The sequence below is a fragment of the Budorcas taxicolor genome, chromosome 4, assembly GCF_023091745.1.
Source record: "Budorcas taxicolor isolate Tak-1 chromosome 4, Takin1.1, whole genome shotgun sequence".
In the NCBI taxonomy this organism is placed as follows: Eukaryota; Metazoa; Chordata; class Mammalia; order Artiodactyla; family Bovidae; genus Budorcas; species Budorcas taxicolor.
In genome coordinates this window covers 33907290-33933530 of record NC_068913.1, presented here as the reverse complement: position 1 = coordinate 33933530, position 26241 = coordinate 33907290, and the positions used below count along the sequence as shown (strand labels likewise).

At 42.2% G+C, this 26241-nt stretch overlaps 1 protein-coding gene across 1 annotated transcript in view; it reads left to right on the top strand.

Annotated features, from left to right (window-relative positions):
• Positions 1-26241, top strand: part of IGF2BP3 (insulin like growth factor 2 mRNA binding protein 3) — a 145347-nt gene that overhangs the window by 99358 nt on the left and 19748 nt on the right. Inside the window, exons 4-7 of the mRNA XM_052638777.1 lie at positions 8961-9012; positions 9107-9170; positions 21540-21821; positions 25488-25622. Coding sequence (XP_052494737.1) covers positions 8961-9012; positions 9107-9170; positions 21540-21821; positions 25488-25622 — 533 coding nt within the window. The remainder of the gene's footprint in view (positions 1-8960; positions 9013-9106; positions 9171-21539; positions 21822-25487; positions 25623-26241) is intronic.

The following is a 26241-nucleotide window of genomic DNA, read 5'->3' as shown; positions in this document are numbered from 1 at the left end:
CAGGGTGGGGAGGTTTATTGACCCAAAGAATTGATATAGTTCTGTGCCTTCTGAAAGATGATTTTGATCTTGCTACAAAGTAAGGATTAGATTGCTTTCAGTCTGAACCATTATATTTCTTCTAATTGTACAGGGAAATGAGGCAGTTTATTTGACCAAGGGCTCAAGAGTGTGAGCTCTGAAATCTGACAGCTCCATCACTTCACTGTCCGTCCAGCTTCAAATAGTGTGTAACTTCTCCATGTCTAATTTACCCATCTATAAAATGGGATGTTACCTCATGGGGTTTGTGTGGATTAACTGAGTTAAAATAGATCAAACATTTGGGACAGTGCTGCCACTAGAAAGCACTCAAATGTTATTACTCATAATTTATTACCAAAAAAGGGCCCGTGTAGTTGGAGCGAGAGTGCCACAGATGACGGGCCTCTCACCTGGAGTCTTCAGGGCTCTCATTAGGGGCTTTGTGGGTTTTGTTGTTGTTCTGTTTGTTTGTTGGCCACCCCATGGGCATGTGGGATCTTAGTTCTCCAGAAAGGGATCGAGCGTGTACCCCTTGGATTGGAAGCATGGGAATTCTGAAGCACCAGGGAAGTCCTTACAAGGGACTTCGGATTGTGTCCCAAGTACAATGAGTTGATTAGCTCAGCTTTTAAAAATTAGTCTAGCCCAATGGCTGTCCAATAGAAAGCTAGTTCAGGACACTTATATAGTTTAAAATATTCTGGTAGCCATGTTAAAAAAGCAAAAGAGAAATGAAAAGTATTATATTTTATTTAAACTAGTATATTACAGTTTTAACATGTAATCAGTATTTTTAAAATTGAGGTTTTATATTTTTTGTACTAACTGACAGTTTAAATTCTGCTGTTTGTTTTATACTTAAGCTCATCTTGGACATGGATTAGCCACGTTCCCCGTGCTTAGTAGCTACATGTAGACTTTGGATGATGAAGATCTATTATGAGAACACCTGGAAACAAAAGTGAATATGGGAGAGCATGTCGCGCAGTAGTCCAGAGAGAGATGCTGGAGGCAGTGAGGTGGCAAAGAAAGCGGCTGGCAGGCCCAGGGCGTTAGGTAGGAGGTAGTGCGTGTAGGTGGACGTCCGTTGATGAGCTCGAGGGAAATGCAGGTGCAGTTACCGAGGCTGAGTGCACGGTTCCTAGCGTACATGACTGTAGGTGGTCTCGCCAACTTACTGTGAAATGTAGTAACAGAGGAGAAAGGGACTCACTCACTATTGGGCTTGGACCCAGGTGTCAGGCTTCAAGCATTGCTTGAAGAAGATGATCATCTTTCTCTGTGACTTCGAGGTCTGTGTGAGTGGAGGGTAATTTGGACTGTTCTTCATCTCAGTTGCTCTTATCACGTGATTTTTATGGAGTCCTAAATTTTAGTCGCCTCCCCGTGTGAGAGAGTGTATCTTGTAGCAGTTGAGGATGGCTAGAAAGTTGTGAGGACTGGGAGATCTGCGTGCTACACTGGAGGCTGAGACCCCCCTGGATGTTTGTTCAGTTTAGCCGCTCTGTTGTGTCCAGCTCTTCGTGACCCCATGGACTGCTGCACGCCAGGCTTCCCTATCCTCCACTGTCTCCCAGAGTTTGCTCAAACTCATGTTCATTGAGTCCATTCACTGAGTCTGTCCATCGTCCACTGAGTTGATGATGCCGTAGAACCATCTCATCCTCTGTTGCCCTATTCTCCTGTCCTCAGTCTTTCCCAGCATCAGGGTCTTTTCCAGTGAGTCGGCTCTTTGCATTAGATGGTCAAAGTATTGGAGCTTCAGCTTCAGCATCAGTCCTTCCAACAAATATTTAGGATTGATTTCCTTAAGGATTGACTGCTTTGATCGCCTTGCTGTCCAAGGGATTCTCAAGAGTCCAGCATCACAATTCAAAGGCATCAGTTCTTTAGTGCTTGGCCTTTTTTATTGTCAGGCTCTAACATCCATACGTGACTATTGGAAAAACCATAGCTTTGACTATGCAGACTTTGTCAGCAAAGTGATGTCTCTGCTTTTTAATACGCTGTCTAGGTTTGTCATAGTTTTTCTTCCAAAGAGCAAGCGTCTTTTCATTTCATGGTTGCAGTCACCATCTGCAGCAATTTTGGAGCCCAAGAAAATGAAGTCTGTCGCTGTTTCCATCGTTTCCCCTTTCTAAAACCTCTAGCTGTGGTTTTGTTTGTTTTGTTTGACTGCGCCGTGGGATCTTGATTCCTTGACCAGGGATTGAGCCCTGGCCCTTGGCAGTGAGAGTGTCGAGTCCTGACCACTGAACTGCCAGGGAATTTGCTCCCTCTAGGTTTTATCAGTGATGAAGATGATGTGCAACACGGCTTGTGTGAGGTTGGCAGTGATCTGGTCTGTCTGTGTATGTTGATCCCCTTGAGTTGAAAGTTCATATCACAGGAATGGTTTGAATGTTATCCAAGTAGTTATAATGGTAACATTTAAGAGAAATATATATCAAGGTAGATAGTTTTAAAAATAATCTTGTATTTGAAATTTGTACCATTATTTATTAGAAATGTAACTGGTACATGCAGTATAGAATTTTTGTTTTTTTTTTAATTAATGTAGCTGGTTGTCTATAGACAGATGTAAGAGAACAAAGTTCCTGGGATGATTTATCCATAGCTGGCAACAACTGGTTCCTGTTCCCGTGAAATGTGTTGAGCTGTATTTGTAGGAAGTTCCTTTCATGTCTGATGGCTTTTCTTCTGCTCCTGTGGGAATGAAGAATAGGCAGAATGACTTCATTCTTACAACCCCTCCTCAAAGATTGAGTTTGATTTTGTGTTCGGGAGGTTGTTGTTGTTTGTGTGTGTCTGCGTGTGAACAAAGTGTGCTGGCGTAAGAGTATTGAATATCCTACTTTTAGTTTTAATTTTACTGGCTTTTATAATGCTTGTGACTTTCTACATGTACTTTTTTTTTTTTTTAATGTATGTGTCACTTCATTTGTGTCTGGCTCTTTGCAACTCTTTGCGACTGTAGCCTGCCAGGCTCCCCTGTGCATGGGGATTCTCCAGGCAAGAATACTGGAGTGGGTTGCCATATCTGTTCATGATAAATATTTCTGTATATCACTGTAGACTTTTTAGTGAATCTGGAATTTGTTTCCTTTGCTGCCACTGAAGAGGGTGCCTGGACTGTGTCCCCAACACTATCCTATCATCTTCAGAAATGCACACGTTCAGTAAGGAGGACTTGGAATCTAGGGTCATGCGTGTCTCATCCATTATCTGGAGCACGGGAGCCAGTGTAACATTTAGGAGGAGGTTACTCGTGACACTCCTTACAGATAATCACATCACTGTGGTTGATGATCACTGATCTGGTGGGAGAACCAAGATCAGTGAAGAGACCATGGAATGACATTGCTTTCTCTTCCAGAATTAGGTCAGCTCAGGTGCTGTGGGAATGGGGACGCTTTTCACAGTCTTGAGGGTATGTCTGGAGCAAGTGTGTGAGGGAAGTATATTGAAGATGATGGGAGATGTGAGCAGTACCAGATCATTGATTACCTCCTGCACCAGGTAGAAGTTTGGCATTTTGAAGACACCCAAGAGAAGTAGCTTCCAGCAAGAGGGCAGTTACTGGGCTGGAAGAAAGGATTCAATCAGACCCTTGCTTCAGATGTTTCAGAATTGATGGGACCCGAGCAGTGGGTATAAAGAAAAAGTCATCAGCAGTAGATTTATCTACAGAGCATGGATTACACCACACCTATAGGGGATTGGGCTTCTCTGTTGACCCAGTGGTAAAGAATCCGCCTGCCAATGCAGGAGGCACAAGAGACATGGGTTCAATCCCTGGGTCAGGAGGATCCCCTGGAGAAGAAAATGGCAACCTACTATCTTGCCTGGGAGATTCCAAGGACAGAGGAACCTGGCAAGCTACAGTCAATGATAAGGTCACAAAAGAGTCGGACACAACTTATCAACTAAACAACAGCAACCATAAGGGGTCAGCTGAAATATGGTTTTATGGAGGGTGGAAGGAGGACCTCTGTGTCAGAGGAAATCTGATAAGTAAAGTTCAAAGGAAGATTCTCAGTTCTTTAATTTGGTATTCTAGATTGAAGAGTGTCAAGAAGAAACTATTGATTATGATGGCTTCACAAATGTATACACAAAGGCAAAACTGATCAAATTTTGTGCAGTTCGTTGTGCTTCAATAATATTTCAAGGTTTAAAAAAAAAAAGGCTATTATCTAGTAATATCGACCTTAGTTATTTTTAACAGCTTTATTGAGATAAAATTCACATACTATATAATTCGCCCATTGGAGGTATACAGTTCATTAGTTTTGAATGTCAACAGGTATGTGCAGCCGTCACCACTGTCCATTTTAGAACATTCCCATCCCCTCAGAGAGAAACTTCCAGCTGTTGCCCTCCACCCTCCCACTCTCACCTGCCCTTTGCAACCACTTGTTTACTTCTTGTCTCCGTAGAGTTCTCCGTAACGGATATTTCATATGCGATATGTGGTCTTTTGTGACATGTCTCTACAACGTATCTCTACAACATGGATGAACCTTGGAAAACTTACGTTAAGTGAAAGAAGCCAAAGTTTTCCAAGGTTCATTCACGTTGTAGAGATATGTCAGTTCTTCATTCCTTTTTATGGCCGAATGAAATCTTATTGAGTAGCTGTTCCACAATCTGTTTATCCATTCATCAGCCGATGCACACTTACATTGATTCCGCTTCAGTCTAAATTTAATTCTTACTGCTCTCTGATGGCAAGCAATGATCTTTGCAGTTATCCTGTTATTCTTTCCTTGCTGTTTTCTACATTTGGATGAATATTTTAAAATAATGTTGAACATTTGGGATTTTTAAGTCCTAAATGTATAAAAAGGAGGAATCTGACCAAGACATTTTCTGTGAGGCTTTAATTTACTTCAATACTTTCTTTCTCCTCCAACTGGAATTTAAACTCTCCAGTCATAGAGAAATATTTCCTTTTGGGTTTGAGTAAAACAAATGTATTTAGAAATAAGAATTGGGGTTTGTTAAGAGATTCAAGAAAATGTTGGAAATGAGCAATGCATGTCTTTTTGTTTTTAACTTCTTACACAAGGCTGTTTAAAAGAAAACATTTAGTGGCTGAGCTAGATGGCTGCTGCTGCTACTGCTGCTAAGTCACTTCAGTCGTGTCTGACTCTGTGTGACCCCATAGACAGCAGCCCACCAGGCTCCTCCGTCCATGGGGTTTTCGAGGCAGGAACACTGGAGTGGGTTGCCATTGCCTTCTCCGGAGCTAGATGGGAGAGGTGGAAAATACAAGATGTTCTAGAAGCGGAGAGGAGACAGGAACCTAGAGGTGGATGGTTTCTATGTCAGACACTAGGAGCCTTTGTCTTTCTTCCTAGTGAATGCAGGATGAGTCTAAACGCTAGAACTCACCAAGTGTAAGTTGTGTTTACTCTGCGAGAGTTCTGTGGGTGGCAGTGTTATGATAGAATTGAGCAGTCCTGTAGCACGTCCAGGTGCCTACCTAGTGGATTTAGGACTGGCTACCATAGCGTTGCTCAGTCATTTAGGGGTCGGAAACGCTTCTGGGATCTGTGAATCTGACGAGGTCACTGACAGTAGACAGACTTCTCCCATCTCTCAGTTGTGATCACCCCCAGAAAGCTTTGAGTTGGCATCCATTTATGTCTAGGTCAAAACCACCTAGGTTGTGTTGTTAAATTGTTCTCAACTATGTACCAAGATTGCTTGACTTTTTTAGAGTTTTTTTTTTTTTCCTTCTGGTTTTAGAGTCAGGTTTACATACAATAAAAATTTTTTTATATATGATAAAAATTTACCATTTTTAAAATATAAAGGCTGTAGTTTCTAATTCCTAGAGATTTTACACATGGGATAGTTGACAACCAATAGCATTTATCATTAATTAGGAGTAGGATGAGTAAATCTTACAAGCAATTTTGTTTTGAATATGCTAAACTTCATATAATATATGCAGTGAAAAACTTGAACATTTCCTCAGTTTTAATTAAAAGTTTACTTGTGTTATTTATGTCTGTATATGTATATTCACCTATAAATATATATCTGTGTGTGTACATATATCAGTGTATATATATGTGGATCACTTTGCCAGTGGGCCTTTTGGAGACATTAGTTTCATGAGCATTGTTGCAGGTTTAGTCAGCATTGTTTATAAGTCATGAGTATTTAACTTTCATAGTGATTTCTCTTAAAAGTTAATGAGTATAAGCTAAATTATGTGACGACTACTGTATTTAGTGAAAAAATTGCCTTCCGGAAAATTAATGATGTTTATTTAAATTATCATACTAAATTAGCACTTACCCCTATTTTCTACATGCCTCTTCCACTATCTCTAGCTGCCTCAGTACCCTTGCCTCTCAAGATACCCAAGTTTCCTTGAAGTGAAGTGAAGTGAAATCACTCAGTCGTGTCTGACTCTTTGCTACCCCATGGACAATAGCCTACCAGGCTCCGCCGTCCATGGGATTTTCCAGGCAAGAAAACTGGAGTGGGGTGCCATCCCCTTCTCCAGGGGATCTTCCCAACCCAAGGATGGAACCCGGGTCTCCCGCATTGCAGGCAGACACTTTACCGCCTGAGCCACCAGGGAAGCCTTACTTTCACTTAAAAGCTAAATTTTAAATGGCAGATGTCTTTCCTGCTGTTCTAATTATTTAAATTGAAATAAGTTAAATATTTTTTAAGAATTCTGTTAAGTGACACAGAAAACCATTTATTAGTATTATAGTTTTAAAAATATAAGTAGATTTCTGTTTAAAGTTGTTGTGTTTTTTTTTAAGGCATTACATGTTGTATATTACCTATTTCATGGCATTATGGAAGGTTTCCTGTTTTTTGGCCCTTATTAAAAATTATATGTCATCCAACATTACATGCACAGCAAACTTATCTCTAGAACAGGTAAACACTGTTATACAGAATTCTGTTCCTATTAAGTTATACAAGTATTTCCTCCTGAGAACTAGTCACTTCATTTATGAACTATTTGAATCTCTTTTTTAGGTACTGGGGATAGTACAATAAACAAAAAACATTCCTATTCACACTGAGCATGCTTTCTAGTGACTGAGACAGACAAATTAAATTTTAGGTAGTCAGTTAAGTGTTTTGAGTTAAAAAAAAAAAACAACAACAAAAAAATGAAGCTTTATGATTTAAACAGTAGCTGTAATTTGAGACAAAGATCATTGTGCTTCTAGACCTCACCCACAGGAAATTCACCATGTCAAAGCTTACCTATGAAAATACTAACAGTTCCATTCCCAAATAGGGGTTAACCTTATTTAAAATGGAAAAGCAATTAAAGTTCATCTCCAGACAAACCTTGCTGTAGCTTTCAGTCTGCACTCAGCAGACAAAAGCATGAAATGTGCTATGTAAGATAAACATTCCTTTAGAAGAAATTGCTTAAAGTTTAGTAGGAAATTGCCATTAAAACTTACTCAGTGTGTTTCTTGATGGTTTACTGTGTCCTAGGGGGCGGACACGACTGAGCGACTTCACTTTCACTTTTCCCTTTCATGCATTGGAGAGGGAAATGGCAACCCACTCCAGTGTTATTGCCTGGAGAATCCCAGGGATGGGAGAGCCTGGTGGGCACAGAGTCGGACACGACTGAAGCAACTTAGCAGCAGCAGCAGGGGGCCAGAAAACATTTTCAAGGGCTCTCCTTCAAATTTTGCAATAAAATTGATGAGTAAGTGCTTTACTATAAACTAATAGAAGCTTAATTTGTTTTACTTTTCAAGAAAAACTTGTTACAGTTCTTAGGAGCAAAAGATAGTTGAATTTGATTTATACTGATGAGGTGTATGCCTGCAGTTTATAGTATGATAAAATTTAGTTACTGTTCTAACAGCCTTTTGTTACATTATCATGCATGTATAATAATGCAGCTACAGGAAAGACAGTTTCCAGTTGTACTTTTTTCCAATCCATTCTAGGTTTAGAAGACTCTTAGTATAGAGGCACTACTTTTTATATTTTCTACTGTTCAGGAATTGATAAACCACTTACATTAGTCTTTAGTTCAAGACTCCAGGCAGGATATCTTCCTTCATTTTTCTAGCCTGCCTTGAGAGTAGTCTGTTCTGATACATCCTTTAAGCTGTAAAAGGAGGTTCTTTAAAAAGGAGAATCTTAAAAAATAACCTTGACTTGGGCCCTTCTCCTCTGCAAGGAGCAAGTGTGACTGTGTTGGTGGTTTGTGTATGAGAAATACACGCGTCCTTGTCCTCCAGCCTCAGGACAAGCAGCTGTAGCTCTGCACACTGGCTTTCTGTGCCTTTTGTTGTTGTTCAGTTGCCAAGTCGTGTCTGACTCTTTGCAACCCCATGAACCTCAGCACACCAGGCTTCCTTGTCCTTCACTATCTCCTGGAGTTAGCTCAGACTCATGTGCATTGACTCAGTGATGCTATCCAACCATCTCATCCTCTGTCATCCCCTTCTTTTTCTTTCAGTCTTTCCCAGCATCAAGGTCTTTTCCAGTGAGTTGGCTCTTCACATCAGGTAGCCAAAATATCGAAGCTTCAGCTTCACCATCAGTCCTTTCAATGAATGTTTAGGGTTGATTTCCATTAGGATTGACTGGTTGGATCTCCTTGCAGTCCAGGGGACTCTCAAGAGTCTCCTCCAGCAACCAGAATTCAAAAGCATCGAGTTGTCAATGCTCAGCCTCCTTTATGGTCAGCTCTCACATCTGTACATCTTGGTTAGATCAGCTTGAAGTCAAGGACCTCTGGAGAGGCAGCAGTGAAAACCCACCAGATGCTCTCTCTGGGGCCCTTCTTGCGCTTCTGTATTCCCAAACCCCAGTTAATTTTGGGGGGCTCATCTCCATCACAATTACTTAAACCCATCTCCTGCCCTTGCGAATAACGCGGGAAACTGAAAGCTTGTAATTTTGTCTCCCCCTCCTGATAGGTGCTGGATAGCTTACTAGTCCAGTATGGAGTGGTGGAGAGCTGTGAGCAAGGTACATGTCTTCTCAATTGCTTTCAAATTTGTAAAAGGGAGAAAGTGGAAAGAAAACTAACTTCTTTTCCCTCTTCTTTTTTTTCTTCCTGCAGTGAACACTGACTCAGAAACTGCCGTCGTCAACGTAACCTATTCCAATAAGGAGCAAGCTAGACAGTAAGCAGTTTGAAACTTCTAATCTCTATGTAATAACAAGGTTAAATATAGTACTTTTATTTTGGGCTAGTGGGTAGCAGACAACTTTATTTTGCGAAGTTTGACCTTGCAAATCTTTTTAAGTTTGAATGTCTGTTAAGAATTTATTACATTTTCAATATAATGTTAGTGCCAGTAATAGTTTTAGTATGATGCTGAATTATATCCTGTTTGCAAAATGTTCTGCACGTGGGTATCATTGCTAAATTACATTAAAGACCTTTTTTCGCCTTACTATTGGTATGATACATACATTGCTGCTGTTCTACACGAAGCTGGTAAGTTGATCATGTGTTAAACCAACACCAGTGTTAAATGTTAAGTTTACCTGTTCACTTATTTTTCTCATGATTACCAAATGTCATTTAGAAGTGTGTAGGCATGGGGCTAATGTAATTTGGTGGGAAAAAAAATATTTCAGTGCAACAGACAGGCAAAATTCCACAGATCAAAAAATTTCCCCTAGGAAAAGATAATTCTATAGGCTTGGGAATAATCTAACAAATTGATTGACCACTGGAGAGAAGAAATGAGGTTCCCACAAATACTGCTTTTGACTGGCCTGCTCAGAACACAGACGTGGAGGATGGCACACGGGTGCTGTGTTCGGGCGGAGCCAGACTGTGCTCTCTGTGGGGGAGCAAGGGCCGTGCTGACTGACCCTGAGCCCTAAAGGGCAAGGGCAAAACCAGCGGCATGAGTGGGAACAGAGCTAGGTTACCAAAGGCAGCCCCCTCCCCACGGGCCGATGAGAAGGAAGATAGGGCTGGGGAAAGAGCTGGAAATCTGCGTAACACAAGGGGAACTTTTGTTTTTAAAAGTTGGTAATGTTTACATGGTTCAGAATTTTTCAAGTCGGGATGCGTATACTGCAAATCTCCCTTCCAGCGCCGTTCCCCGACTACTTCACTGCTTCCTCGGAGATAACCGTATAGAAGACTAGTACATCTGCGTATCTTCCTCCTTTTTACACAGATGATACCATAGCACTTGAGGGTTTTAAACGGATGTAACATATCTCTTCTGGTCGCATAGAATTTGGTTGTATAGATGTGGAATGTCTTAGTCTCAAATTAGAGTTTTAGGTCTCTTGCAGTTGTGAACAAAGATGTAGTGAATCCCTTTTGCAGTCATTTTGCAAGTGTGTAAGCACAGTCATAGGTTAAATTCTTAGAAGTAAATTTGCTAAGTCAAGAAGGATGTGCCTTTTTTGTTGGCTATTGATGAGTTATCCTTTCTGGATCTTGAATAGTTTAAATCCCCCCCGCCCCGGGACTACGAGAGTGTCCATTTCTCCTTAATTTTCCCTAACACAGGGCTTTATCAAACCTGGCCTGTCAAGTGAGTAAAAAGTAGTATCTAATCATGTTAATTTCACATTTTTCTCAGAAGCCAGACTCGAGATTCACTTTTAACGCTTTAATTTGAGACTCTTAATGTATATTTAAAATGTTAATTGAAGTATAGTTGATTAGTAGTGTTGTGCTAACTCTGCTTTATAGCCAAGAGACTCAGGTTTACACATACATACATTCTTTTTTCAATATTCTTTTCCAGTATGATTTATCTGAGGAGATTGAATGTAGCTCCCTGTGCCAAACAGGAGAACCTGTTTACCCATTCTAAAGGCAACAGTTTGCATTGGCCAACCCCAAATTCCTGGTCCATCCCTCCCCCGACCCTTAGCAACCACAGGTCTGATCTCCATGTCTGTAGAGACTCTTAATATTCAAATTTTCCTTCTTTTTGTATCTTTCATTTATTTAACATAAATGTTAACAGTTTATATGCTTAGTCGCTTAGTCATGTCCAACTCTTTGCGACCCCATGGACTGTAACCCACCAGACTCCTCTGTCCATGGGATTTTTCAGGCAAGAATACTGGAGTGTGTAGCTATTTCCTCCTCCAGGGGATCTTTCTGACTCAGGGGTTGAACCTGTGTCTCTGGAGTGTCCTGCATTGGCAAGCAGATTCTTTACCACTGAGCCACCTGGGAAGCCTCAACAGTTTATATGAAGACATAGAATTGTAGTATAAGTTGTAAAATAAACTGATTTCTCACAATCTATTCTTTAATCATGATATGAGAGGAACAGGAAAATTTCACATTTTATACCTGAGGTAGAGTGAGGGTAAAAGTGTGCAGTGAGAAAGACAGGTGCTCCATTCATTTACATGATTGTGCAAAGAGCTCTGCTAAGTACTTAACAGAGCCAGCTCTCTGATAGATGGAAAATAAGGGATGACGTGATAAACCCAAGGATATTTGAAGATTGTCAGAGGCCAGTCCCAATTGCCTTACTTGATGATTTATTATGTGAGGAAGGCAATGGCATCCCACTCCAGTACTCTTGCCTGGAAAATCCCATGGACGGAGGAGCCTGGTAGGCTGCAGTCCATGGGGTCGCTGAGAGTCAGACATGACTGAGCGACTTCATTTTTCTTTTCACCTTCATGCATTGGAGAAGGAAATGGCAACCCACTCCAGTGTTCTTGCCTGGAGAATCCCAGGGACGGCGGAGCCTGGTGGGCTGCCGTTTATGGGGTCGCACAGAGTCGGACACAACTAAAGTGACTTAGCAGCAGCAGCTTGGTAAAGAGGGAAATGCTTAGTCTAACAGTTATTTAGCCATATGGGAGAATGTCTGTTGGAGAATACCTACATAGCTGTACATAGCTTTGAAGAGATTTAAAGTGAACTTGACTCGGGACAGGTTGACATTTAGCACCCCTACCCCTCTTAGAAAAATTCCGAAGCATTAGGAGTATAGGCACAGGGCAGACTCTCATCAAGGCAGAAGATATGCCTGGCAAATGTGGAGACGTTTTAATTCTGAAAGTACTTTGTGATGATTGTTAGACATGGTCAGGATCCTGTGGATCACATGAAGGGAAGGAAAGACTGTTAGGAGTTTGTGGCTTAGGTAACTATAGAATCTAAAGAAATCAGCTGGGCATTTCAAGGAGGGAAAGTCATCGTGTCCTTTATTCTAGTAGTCAGTCCATTAACATTTATTGAGTGTCAGCTATTGACCAAAGGTTGCCAACGAATAAAGGCAAAGTTTCTGTTCTCAAGGGTGTGCTCCCTGGTGCTGGAAGAATATTTGGAGAGGGATTACTTGATTTAATTTTTGTCCAAGTTGAATTTTCCTTTTAAGAATCCTGGGTTTTCTCCACCTCAAGAATTTCAAAGATCAAAGAGAATTAGACAATAAGTGAGTATTCATAGGAAGTTAACAGAATGGACAAATAGTTTTGTGGACAGTGTTATGAAAGCTATTAGTTTTCTAGTAAACTTTTTTTTTAAAGATAGGAAGTGCACTATCATTTTTAAAGGAGAATTAATTGTATTTGAGAGTCATTTGATAAAGTGGAAAAAGCATGGACTCTGAAGTCAGGCAGCTCTGACTGTAACCTTAACCTCTCTGAGCTTCTTTTCTCAGCTACAAAATGAGGGCTGACAAGAAACTATTATATTTGTATATATAAGCCCACATTTATAGACAGTAGTCTTATCAAATGGCCTGGCGCCCAGTAAATAATAATTCTAGTTCAACCCCTTGGTTCTGGGCACCGATAGAGCAGCTAGTCGTGGCTTGCGCAGGGGAAGGCTGATCCGTTCAGGGCTTGTCTGCTGAACCCAGCAAGCCTGTTCTCTGAGCTCCACCAAGACTGTCTGCTGCCTAAGCTAAGCTGGCCTGGTTTCTTCCTGCCTTTCCCATGGCAGCCATCCAAAGCTTGCTTCTCTAGGTGATAAGGGCTGAGTTGACATTCTCAGTTGACATCTTTAGCGTGTGTTAACATAGGCATCTCTGTAACTGGGATGCGCTTGTGCCAGGTGTGAGTAGAGTGCGGAGACTAAGGGTTCATTTCCAGAGTCTGGTTCCATGGAATGGACTCCTGATGATGCTTTTCTAGCTGTGACTCTGCTCAAGTTAATATTCCTTAATATAATCCTATCTGTGAGATCCGAAGGTAGTAAGTCAGTAGCTATTAAACATTTTCCCAGCATTTTTCACTGCTGTAGAGAAGGCCCTGTTATTGTGCAGGATACTTCATTTCAGATAATAACTGAAGTTATTATAACCCTCAGGAGTTAGAGACTAGTTCAAAAGTCTCTTTTTATTTAAAGCTTTATGAATGACACACTTTTTTTTTGTAATGAATGACAGTTTTTAGAGGATTCCTCAATAAGGCTATGTCTCTAAGACAGAATTTAACATGGAAATTCCTGCCACCTTGTGGCTAAGAAAAAAATCAAAAGTTAACAGTGCTAATAGTACTAGGAAATACATATATTTGTTTTAACCGCAAGCCTCAAATTACTAATTTCTTAGAATAGTAAATGAGTAAAAATAATGAAAACTTATTTAAATCAGGAATATGTATTTAGTGTTTCTTGTTCCTGGAAGCAAGACAGACTTGGACCTCATGGATAACCTATTCCTTCCATCTTCTGGGGATGCTCAGATAACAAAGATTCTAATTCATTGGAAGATTTGTCATGGGTGACAAAGAAATAACCCTTCAGAATTTCTACATATTTAGTTCTTTTTTTATTTTAGAGTTACTATTTCTTTTCTCTTTTTTTTTGTATTTAGGGCCGTTTATTATCTAGTTCAGTTCAGTCCAGTCGCTCAGTAGTGTCGAGCTCTTTGCGACCCTTTGGACTGCAGCACGCCAGGCCTACCTGTCCATCGCCAACTCCCAGAGTTTACTCAAACTTACGTCCATTGAGTCGGTGATGCCATCCAACCATCTCATCCTCTGTCATCCCCTTCTTCTCCTGCCTTCAATCTTTCCCAGCATCAGGGTCTTTTCAGATAAGCCAGTTCTTCACATCAGGTGGCCAAAGTATTGGAGTTTCAGCTTCAACATCAGTCCTTCCAATGAATATTCAGGACTGATCTCCTTTAGGATTGACTGGTTTGTTGGATCTCTGTGCTTTCCAAAGGACTCTCAAAGAGTCTTCTCCAACACCTCACTTCAAAAGCATCAATTCTTCTGAGCTCAGCTTTCTTTATAATCCAACTCTCCCATCCATACATGGCTACTGGAAAAACCGTAGCTTTGACTAGACAGACGGACCTTTGTTGGCAAAGTTATGTCTCTGCTTTTTAATATGCTGTCTAGGTTGGTAATAACTTTTCTTCCAAGGAGTAAGCGTCTTTTAATTTCATGGCTGCAATCACCATCTGCAGTGATTTTGGAGCCCCAAAAATAAAGTCTGATACTGTTTCCCCATCTATTTGCCATGAAGTGATGGGACCAGATGCCATGATCTGTATTTTCTGAATGTTGAGTTTTAAGCCAACTTTTTCACTCTCCACTTTCACTTTCATCAAGAGGCTCTTTAGTTCCTCTTCACTTTCTGCCATAAGGGTGGTGTCATCTGCATATCTGAGGTTATTGATATTTCTCCCGGCAATCTTGATTCCAGCTTGTGCTTCCTCCAGCCCAGCGTTTCTCATGATGTACTCTGCATATAAATTAAATAAGCAGGGTAACAATGTATTGCCTTGATGTACTCCTTTCCCTATTTGGAACCAGTCTGTTGTTCCATGTCCAGTTCTGACTTGCTTCCTGACCTGCATACAGATTTCTCAAGAGGCAGGTCAGGTGGTCTGGTATTCCCATCTCTTTCAGAATTTTCCAGTTTGTTGTGGTCCACACAGTCAAAGGCTTTGGCACAGTCAATAAAGCAGAAGTAGATATTTTTCTGGAACTCTCTTGCTTTTTCGATGATCCTAAGGTTTTTCTAAAGATAAATTTGGTGTTTTATTTTTTAAAACTGAACTATAGTTAACAGTGCTGTGTTAATTTCTTCTGTACAGCGAAGTGATTCAGTTATGCATGCATATGTATGTGTGTATTATATATAATGCACTAAGTTATCTGCAGTGGCTCCGTGATAAAGAATCAGCCTACTATGCAGGAGCTGCAGGGGATGCGAGTTTGATCCCTGGGCCTGGAAGATCCCCTGGAGAAGGGAATGGCAACCCACTCCAGTATTCTTGCCTGGGAAATCACATGGACAGAGGAACCTGGTGGGCTACAGTCCATGGGGTCACAAAGAGTTGGACATGACGGAAGCGACTTAGCACGTATATACGTGTGTGTGTTTATATACACACACAAACACATTCTTTTTTGTATTTTCCATTATGGTTTATCCCAGGACATTGAATATAGTTCCCTGTGTTATACAGTAGGACCTGTGTTGTCCAGGGATTCTTATTTCTGGTGTGTATTTTGTTGTTGTGGAATAGAAATAGAGTTTATATATTGAAGCTGCTGTTGCAGATCTTTCTATATCAGCCTGAAGATACGTATAAAGTACACACAGCAGGGTTAGAAACAACTTGGCTGATGGCCAAGGGGAGGATGTTGACTCTTAAACTTTGAAAATTATGCAAATGGAAGATTTTTTTCTAGAATAAAGGAACAATAGATCAAGTAGTAAGATAAAGAATTTTTTTGCTTTTTTTGCCATTCAGAGATAACCAGTGCGAAATTTGACATCAGGTTCGGTAGACTTTGTCTCATGCATTACAACTTACTATTTATTATTTACAGTTCATTTTTACTGGCGTGTAGTTGATTCATGATGTTGTGTTAGTTGCTGCTATACAGCAGAGTCAGTCAGTTATGAGTGAGTGAGTGAGAGTCTCTCGGTCGTGTCTGACTCTGCATCTGCGTGGACTGTACAGTCCATGGACTGCTCCAGGCCAGAATATCGGAGTGGGTAGCCGTTCCTTTCTCCAGGGAATCTTCCCAACCCAGGGATCTAACCCAGGTCTCCTGCACTGCAGGCGTCTTCTTTACCAGCTGAGCCACCAGGGAAGTCCAAGAATACTGGAGTGGGCAGCCTGTTCCTTCTCCAGTGGATCTTCCCAAGCCAGGAATCGAACCAGGGTCTCCTACATTGCAGGTGGATTCTTTACCAGCTGAGTTAGTAGCTGGTAGCTACTAGCTTGGAGAAGGCAATGGCACCCCACTCCAGTACTCTTGCCTGGAAAATCCCATGGATGGAGGAGCCTGGAAGGCTGCAGTCCATGGGGTCACGAGGAGTCGGACACGACTGAGCGACTTCACTTTCACTTTTCACTTTTGTGCATTGGAGAAGGAAGTGGCAACCCACTCCAGTATTGTTGCCTAGAGAATCCCAGGGACGGGGGAGCCTGGTGGGCTGCCGTCTATGGGGTCGCACAGAGTCGGACACAACTGAAGCGACTTAGCAGCAGCTACTAGCTAGCTGGTAGCTACAGCCAAGTAGCTACCAGGGAATCAGTTATGCATATATATATATCCAGTCTTTAGATTTTTTTCCCACATAGGTCATCATTACAACTTTTAAAATGCCAAAGATCATTCTGTAGAATTGTGCAGGTTGTCTTTCCATCAGCTGTATTTATACTATAGTAGTCTCTCTCCGGTATGTCATCCCTACCACAGGCTATGTAGCTAGTCCTCTGGTGGGCATCTAGGTTGTTTGCAGTTTTTTGCCATTAGAACTAGTTTGGTAATGAAGTCTTTCATTGTTTCCTTAAGATGCCTCCCTGCAGTTGTGTTATCAGGCTTTTGGTTATTATTGCTGAATTGTATGTCTCAACCTATTACTCTTGGTACAAGGAGGAAATGGAATGATGTGACTTTTCAATGATGGCTAAGCCTCATTTTGTTAGGACCTACATGATACCCAGCAGTGAGATCTAGGAATAAGGAAAATATTTTAGACATGGAATTTATAGAGTCTAAAGACCATAAATCTGGTCGTTTATAGTTTTTCAGGTGAGGAGGCTAATGCCAAATCACAGAACGACCTTTCCAAGGTTCCTTGGCTACTTACTGTTCAAGCTGGTTTAGAATTCTAGTCTCTCTTTCACTACTCAGCTCTGTATGTGTGTACCGTTGGGTACATTTAACTTCTGAGACTCTGTTCTTCTAACTGTCTAATCCTTGAGATAAACTACTTATTCTTTCTTGCAAGACCCTTTCAGTCCTACCCTGTGATCTACCCCAATAAACTTAGCAATGTGATTAAGTGCTGCTGCTGCTGCTGCTGCTGCTGCTGCTGCTGCTGCTGCTGCTGCTGCTGCTGCTGCTGCTGCTGCTGCTGCTGCCGCCGCCGCCAAGTCGCTTCAGTCGTGTCTGACTCTGTGCGACCCCATAGACGGCAGCCCACTAGGCTCCCCTGTCCCTGGGATTCTCCAGGCAAGAACACTGGAGTGGGCTGCCATTTCCCTCTATCAGCCAGCAGAACTGCTCATGGGTGGGAATTTCCTGGTGGTCCAGTGGTTGGGACTCTGCACTTCCAATGCAAGAGGCGCAGCTTTGAACCCAGAGCAGCCAAAACGAAGCAAACAAAAACTACTACTGACCATCTTCTGATTGACTCAGAATCACAGCAGAGCAATCAAGTAATGATGGGAAACAGCATTCTGAGTAATACACATGTGGGATAAACATCCTTGATCCGCTGAACTGAATGCATATGTTTTGAATAATTAGATGGCAGTTTTTGATCACATGTCTTGCATGTACAGTAAGGTTGGTGAAAATACTAGAATGCTTTCCCCTGAGCTCAGCAGACCACTAGATAATGTAGCATAGAGAGGTTATAGTGGTAGACTTAAAATTCAGAACTGTGCAGTCTTCGGTCGTGACACAGTCATTGCTGGCAGTTTATTCACTCCTGTGCCTTCAGCCGTGTGCAGGTGTGGAGCGCCATGTGGGGAGGGGTCAGGAGCCCTGGCAGCTCGCGGTGGGGTATACACAGGCCATGCTGTTGGCTCTCTGACGGGAACAACCTGAGTTTGGAGTCTTTGGGGCCCAGACAGCACTGGGTCCTGGAGCACTGTGCCGCCTGGCCTCCCAATGGAGAGCATCTTTTCTTTTGCTCTCAGAGAAATATTCTTAAAGCAGTACAGTGAAGTTGGGAAGTTATAGTTTAGTTATAGTTTATTCCAAGTTGAGAGTTGTTTCTTGGAACACACGTGACTGTATTTGGATACACAGAAGCATCTGGTGACTTACATGTTTATCTCTATTTATTTCCATGGAGAAGGACCTCTGTCTGTCTGTCTGTATATGTCTCTTAATCAGGAAAGAAACTAATTAACTTTTCAGTAACATGGACTGTAGCCCGCCAAGCTCCTGTGTCCATGGAATTCTCCAGGCAAGAATACTGGAGAGGGTTGCCATTTCCTTCTCCAGGGGATCTTAATGACCCAGGGATGGAACCCACATCTCCTGCATTGCAGGCTGATTCTTTACTTTCTGAGCCACCAGGGAAGGGCTCCCCAGCCCCCAACTTCTTTTTTTAAAGTAACATTACTGACTTAATTGCACAGTCACTTACTCTCTTCTGAAGTGCTCAGTTGTAGAGTGGGGAAGGATGTTACTGTGAACTGTCCTTTTATGTACCAGGTCGAGTTGAGCCCTTCATTGCATTGGGCTCTCCTCTTGTCTTCGAAAGAAGCTTCAGGGATAGGTTTCTCCTGGGCTTTGAAAAGCTTTATCTAATTTGTTAAAACATCTGTAATTCCAAACTTTCTGTAGTAAATGTACATCATTGATGTTAATAAAATTTCTAGCTGTTGTCTTCCTTTAGAAATAGCCAAAATACTTAAGGGCCCTTAATCCACATATTCTTTAGGAAAAAAGGAGAGGGAAGAAGGTAGGGAAAATGTGTTAACTGAAGGTTCTTGTATCAGGGCATTGGTAAAACAAGTTTTTCTGTGTGTCTGCTATCACCTATGAACTTTATGAAAAGAATGCCATCTGTAGCTACTTTTTTTTAAAAAAATTGAAGTATAGTTGATTTACAATGTCTTGTGAATTTCTGCTGTACAGCAAAGTGATTCAGTTGCACTCACACACACATGGGAAAAGAATGTCTGATACAGAACTCGCATGGAAATATCCCAAAATACATTGTATTTGGAAAAACAACAAATCACAAGACCATGTATATCATGATCTCAGCTACACTTTAAGAAGGCACTGAACACTCACACACCTGTGTGACAGATGGAAAGAACTGGTCCATTTGCAGAAGTTATCACAGTTAATAGTTACTCTAGGAAGGGTCTTGGAGGTAATAGTGATAGAAATTTCTTGATACTTTGTTAGTCTGTATGACTGGGACCTTTTAAAGAGTTAATTCGTGTGCATAGATCCGTAGGACAGTGATGAAACAGGCCACTGATGTGCAAAAAGGGCAGAATTCTGAGTCCTGAGAACATTGGTGTGTCTTGTCTGGCTTTCTACATCTGCCATGCGGTTTCATGGTTTTGTTACCCTTTTTGGTGCTGGGCCTATTCTCTTTCCCTTTGAAATGGAAAAATCTCCAGATAAAGCAGTATGTGAACCACAAATGATCACTCTGAGCAACCAGACAGAGCATTTTATGCCTGTTTTTCTCTCCTTGCCTGGGTTGAACTCAGGGCCCACTGAATACCACCTGAGCAAAGATTCTGAGTAACCCTGGAGAAAGCATGAGGCCTTTTTTTTTTTTTTAATTCTGTTGTGCACTGGGAGTGTGTATTATTAGGGTGATGTCTATATGGCAGTATCTTCTGCCAACTTTTATTGAGTTCTTCGCATTTAAAATATGTAGATAAGCTAGAACACACCAATGTATCTTATAAACTTAGGAATCTTACACACTTATCTCATAAACGATAAGTTAAAGATGCCAGACATGGGTATTTACATAGAAATGTAAACAGGCAGAATCTTTCTATGGTGTGAGGAGCCGAGGGAAGGGACAGTCATTGGAAGCAGGTCCTGGCAGGGTTTCTGGGACACTGGGGTGTCCTAGCTCTGAATCTGGAGATGCATGCTCACTGTGTGAAAATTCATTGAGATGTTTGCCTAAGATTGAGTACTTTTCCATAGTTCGGTTCACTCGCTCAGTTGTGTCCAACTCTTTGCATCCCCATGGACTACAGCACGCCAAGCCTCCCTGTCCATCACCAACTCCTGAAGCCTGCTCAGACTCATGCCCATCGAGTCGGTGATGTCATCCAACCATCTCATCCTCTGTTGTCCCCTTCTCTTCCTGCCCCCAATCTTTCCCATCATCAAGATCTTTTCAGATGAGTCAGTTCTTCGCATTAGGTGCCCAAAGTATTGGAGTTTCAGCTTCAGCATCAGTCCTTCCAATGAATATTCAGCATTGATTTCCTTTAGGATTGACTGGTTTGTTTGATCTCTGTGCTGTCCAAAGGACTCTCAAAGAGTCTTCTCCAACACCACAATTCAAAAGCATCAATTCTTCGGCCCTCAGCCTTCTTTATAGTCTCTCACATCCATACATGACCACTGGAAAAACCATAGTTTTGACTGGATGCACCTTTATTGGCAGAGTAATGTCTCTACTTTTTAATATGCTATTTAGGTTGGTCATAGCTTTTCTTCCAAGGAGCAAGCAAGCATCTTTTAATTTCCATACTTTTCCATAACAAGCCTCTAAAATGGAAAAAAAAAAAAAAAGTAAAAGTAAAGCTCCTCTCGAAATAGATGAATGGGTGCATGGATGGATGGATCAGTAGGGAGACGACAGTTTTCATCGTTTCCTTTGGTTCACCACCACCCCTGTCTCCCTGCCTCAAATCAGATCATAAATTCCACAAGGTCATGGATTGCTTTTTTCCCTCAAGAACAGGCTCATAATAGGTATTGAGTGATTTTATAGTGGTAAGAAACATGAGATTTAAGTTCTACTTCCTCCAGTGAGTGGCTCAGAGATTTTTGTCCTTTGATTCTGAAAGTGTTTTAAATATTTGTTCTTAAGACGTTAAAGCAAGGGAGGTGTGTATTGTAACATCTTTTCTATCCTGATTTGGAAAGACTAGCCAGAGGAGAGCCCCCTCCTCCTGTTCTATAGGGGTCCTCACAGGCTGTTACTGACTTCATGGTGAATAGCTTAGTAAATGTTTTTTGTTTGCTTGGGTTTTTCTGGCCACACTGTATGTCTTCTGGGATCTTACTTACCTGCCCACCAATTGTACCCAGACCTCAGCAGTGAGAGCACCAAGTCCTAACCAGTAGACCGCTAGGGAAGTCCCCATTTAGAGTTTGACAAAATGTGTTTTCACTTTACTGGTAAATGGCTCATATGTTCCCTTGGAAACCTGTCTGTTTTCCCCATGTGTCCTTCAAAGGGAATGTGGGTGGGGAGTGTTAGGTGTGTTCTGGATTTGCTATCTGTTCAGTGGCTTTATTCACGAGCTTTAGTGCCAGGGATCCTGAGTGGAAGAGGTGGTATTGCTGTTACTCAGCCTGGTTCCTCTTCCCACCCCCTGCTCCTTGTTGACTTTCAGAGCTTTAGACAAGCTGAATGGGTTCCAGCTGGAGAACTTCACGCTGAGAGTGGCCTACATCCCCGACGAGATGGCGGCCCAGCAGAGCCCCTCCCAGCAGCCCCGAGGCCGGCGTGGGTTTGGGCAGAGGGGCTCCTCGAGGCAGGGGTCTCCAGGGTCAGTGTCCAAGCAGAAGCCGTGCGACTTGCCTCTGCGCCTGCTGGTTCCCACCCAGTTCGTTGGAGCCATTATAGGAAAAGAAGGTGCCACCATTCGGAATATCACCAAACAGACCCAGTCTAAGTGAGTATTTCCTGGGATGCGATGGGTGTTTGAATCTTCATAACAGAGTATGTTGCTTGCTACTTCATGTCCTCCTGAACATGGTTATGATTCCTTCTTGTATGCTACTTGGGAATCTGGAAAAACCTTGTGATTTGATATCTTAAGTATTCATTTTATTAAAACCTGGGGCTGAACCTTAATCTTAAAGAGAACTTCAGATTTTCACACATGAATGGAAAACAAATGATACTGTTGATGGGGGAGGCCCTGACCTCTAGGTGGCTCTCTGCTCCCCCAACTCCTCCCCGACCTCCGCTGGTACCTGCCTTCTGTGCTTTTAGAAGTAATTCTCTGGGTCCAACACAATAGTTTTTCAGTCTTGCTTTACTTCAGTGAAGAATAATTCCAGTTTATGATCTGTAGTTATCCTGTGTTTAAGCCATGTAGTTAGAATGGTTCTTCCTTTAGGATGTTGTTTGATAGTTTTAATTTGCAGTTTTGGGGAATTAGAAGATTCTCCATCAAATACTGGAGCTAACTTTTTAGGAGTAGAAAGCAGGAGCTGTTTGTTTTTATTGATCACTGTAGTCCCAGCACTGGGCGTGTTGATTGCTCTCACTTTTGCCATATGAGTGAAATAACTGCATGTGAATTATGTTTAATTCTGTTAAAGTATATCTAAGGCACTGTCTCAGTTTTAGAGCTCCAGTGATTGTATGTTTGTTAAAGTATATCAAAGGCACTGTCTCAGTTTTGGAGCTCCAATGATTATATGTTCGTGGTTTTGCTTTAGTAACCATCCTGTGATGCTGTATGTGAAGAATTTGACCTAAAGCAACTTGATGATGAACTCTATCCTTGCCCTTAGTTCTGTAAATTGCTACCAGGCGCATCTCTGGGACAGTTGCCACCATATTTCCTGAAGAACTGTGGATGTGCTAGGGAGAAGAGGGAGTATGTACACACCTCTTGAGTCATTCTATACAGAAGAGCAGGGGGATGGCCTTGGGCCAGCTACAGAGATGGCTGTGGATCATTTTGCTTCTTAAATTTAGTGAGAAAAATTATTTTGTGTGGTCCAAGGAGTTAAGCAGAGTCTTTTTCAGAAAGTACAACTATGGTGCTGTGTTTGTTCCAACAGGCTTAAGAGGTTATCCATGTTGACCACAGGTACCATGCCAGCCTTCAGGTGGCAGGCCCATTTCTGACGTAGAAGCAAAATGAACCTTGTCTAGTGGTGGTCATGCGCTCACCCCCTGGAGGAGTGGCGCCTGGCCCTGCCTTCCCACACTTGGGAGTGGGGGAGATGCAGAATGCTGGCTGCCTTTGTGCAAAGTTGCTGGCCTTGACTTCATAATGTCAGAGGGTAGGGACGACACCTGAACCATAGCCCAGTCAGTTTCCATCTCAGATTTGCCTCATTTTAATACACAAGCTTCTCTTTAATCAAGAGCGTCTCTCTTGCATTGATTCCCCGTTACCTGCAGAAACTAATTATTCAGTCGTTTCCCTTCCTCATCACATGGCAGATGAAAGTTTTTCCTTTTAAAGCTGCTCATTTCCTTGTCAGAGGAAAGAGCTTCTGTGATTTAAATGAAACTGTTTGTTTTAGTTAAGCAGGAAGATGGAGGATGGAGAGCGAAGGGAAGCCATAGTTGTGTTCGATGATTCACTTGCAGCTCTGCCAACAGATTTAATAAACTCTTGCCATTGAAACTCGTCATTATCAGATCCTCTGCTTCTGGAATAGCCTCACAGGGCTGCCCCAATCTGTAAAGCAACATTCCTTACTCTCAGAGGATCAGAGTTTAGTAATCCTTAGCACAGTGAGCAGGTGGAAATAAACCAGGAGGGCGGTGAGCACGTCACCTACTAGAAGAGAAGCAATACTTAGAGTGATCGGAGGTTGAAACCACTGAATGGAAAGTGGCTCCTGAGATCAGAGCTGTTATATAAGATACTCTTTTTTATTGGTTATTTCTAGACATTACTTATTTGTTTCACTTCTACTTTGCCCTTTTTTTTTTTTTAACTTTATTTTACTTTACAATACTGTATTGGTTTTGCCATACATTGACATGAATCCACCACGGGTGTACATGTGTTATTTTTAGCTATAGGTTTTAATTCTGAGATAAATCTTGGGTTTTCAGTTAGGCATTTGGGAAAATGAAATCCAAGCCTTGATTTTATTGGCAAAATGTAGTGGTCATTCTCATGACCTCGAGTTACATAGCCTTTCCATCTAGTGTTTGAGTGGCCAGAGGAACTTAAAATAATTTTCCCTGAACACACTTTTTTTGATAGTTGATTTTCTTTCTTGTACTTTTTAAACAGAAGACTTGTTTTTGTATTTCATTCAAAGTGTACAAGTATGTACATTAAAAGAGTTAATCTCCGTCTAACCCCTAAGGTGACCACTGAGTTGGGAATATGTTTTTATAAGACTTGTTCCTCGTGTCTACTAACACATGTAGCTTTAAAAGGGAATTCATATCATGGTATGTAGTGTGTTGTTTTTTCCCGGAAGATCAAGGACCTTTTCCTTTGTTGGCACCTGTAATTTTACCACATTGATGAACAGCTCTGTGATATGGATATGTTATTTAACCGTCTCTTCCTGATTGGTATTTCCAAGATGGTTCAGTTTTCTTTCTACTACACATAGTGCAGCGGTGAACACGCCTGCACCAGTGGTTTCACCCCATGGTGACGTTTTCCCCAGCAGACATCTGTCAGTGTTGGGAGACAGTTTTGGTTGTCACACTTGGATGGGGGCGGGGGTGCTACCGGTGTCTACAGGGCAGAGGCCAGAGATGTGCAGCACCCTGCAACACACAGACTGGGTTCCGCACCAAAGGACTAGTCTGACCTGAAATGCCAGTACTGCTGGAGGGTGAGAAACACCACTCTTAGCCCACGTGTGAGACTACATCTGTAGGAGATATTACAGGAAGTAGAATTCTTGGGTCAAAAGATAATAAGCAGTTGAGCGGATTGTTCTGTATTCTGCACCACGCCAGAGATGTGCGTGTCCCAGATACCCATCTGCATTACATCTGTGCAGGTCTGGAAGAGAATGACACCTTGTTTTAAGGACCAGTGAGACTGAAGATCATGGCGTGTTTAGTGGCCATTTGCCTTTTTGGATATAGAACCGCCGCCCTTTCTTTGGGTTCCACTCCTATCCCTGTTTGTTGTAGACTTTGCCCTGATCGGGGAGGAAACGTGGAGAAAGAACCCGGCAAGAGGAAACCGGGGAGTGAAAGCGCCACCTGTGACGGACTGTGGCCACACTGTGTCAGTGGAGTCAGTAGCCCCGACTTGCAGGATCCCAGCTCCAGTCCTCTTGGCTTGTGTTCCAGGCTCCCTTGTGTTTTGAGTGGAAGAAAGCCTTTTGTTTGAACCCAGACTCTTGGGTATGAGATGTTTGACCTGTGGGACTTAAAAGGAAATTAAGTACGTGCAGCTGCTCATGCCCCTGCATGATCAGAGAGAGGGGAATATTCTTGGAATTAACATTGGCCCCGTCCATGGTGACAGCTTATCAAGACTTGCTCTTGAGGAAAGTGAGTCACCCACTCTTTGCCCAGAAGTGCTGTGATTTTATAGGTGGTGCTGACAGAGTGTTGTGAACACATGCTTACAGCGCTTGTTTCCCTCTCCCCTTGTGCCCACCCCAAGAATTGATGTCCATCGGAAGGAGAATGCAGGTGCCGCCGAGAAGTCAATTACTATCCTCTCTACCCCTGAGGGCACCTCTGCAGCTTGTAAGTCTATTCTGGAGATTATGCATAAAGAAGCTCAAGATATAAAATTGTGAGTAAAGAGGATTAACCGGTGGGGAGGTTGATATTTGTGCGGCCTTACTTTTAGGATTCTTTGACATAATTTTTGGGAATTGCCAGCAAACAAAGGGAAATGCTGTCCTGAAGAGCGACAGAGGGTTGGCACTGTTGTGTTGGTGGTTATAGAGCATAAGTCTTTTAAACACTTGTTTTCATTCATGTTTGGCTATGTTGTGAGTGGTGTTAATGGGAAAAGTCCAGCTGTAAAAAGAAGGCAGTTGAGGTCATAGGAAGCTCACCTAAGGTCCAGGAAGCATCCCTAGGATTTACCCAAAGCGGGGACCCCAAACCCTCACTCCTATACTTGGAGCTTGTTGGAGCTCAGCCTGTGTCTGCCAGCCCACCCTGCAGGAGCAGGGAGAACAGAGCTGGGAAGTGCCGTCTTGTGCCGTGGGAAGCTGGCTGTTGATTTAGGTGTTTCCAGTTGAAACTCTAAATCTCTTGTGCATGGGAGCCTTGAGCAGAGGCTGGGTTCTCTGCTGCCTGTAGCATCTAGCATGGTGGTGTGCTGAGAGGAGGGTCCAGAGTAAGACGCTGGTCCTAGCCTGGGGGCCTAACGACCAGCATTTAATTTGGAGGGACCTTTGAAG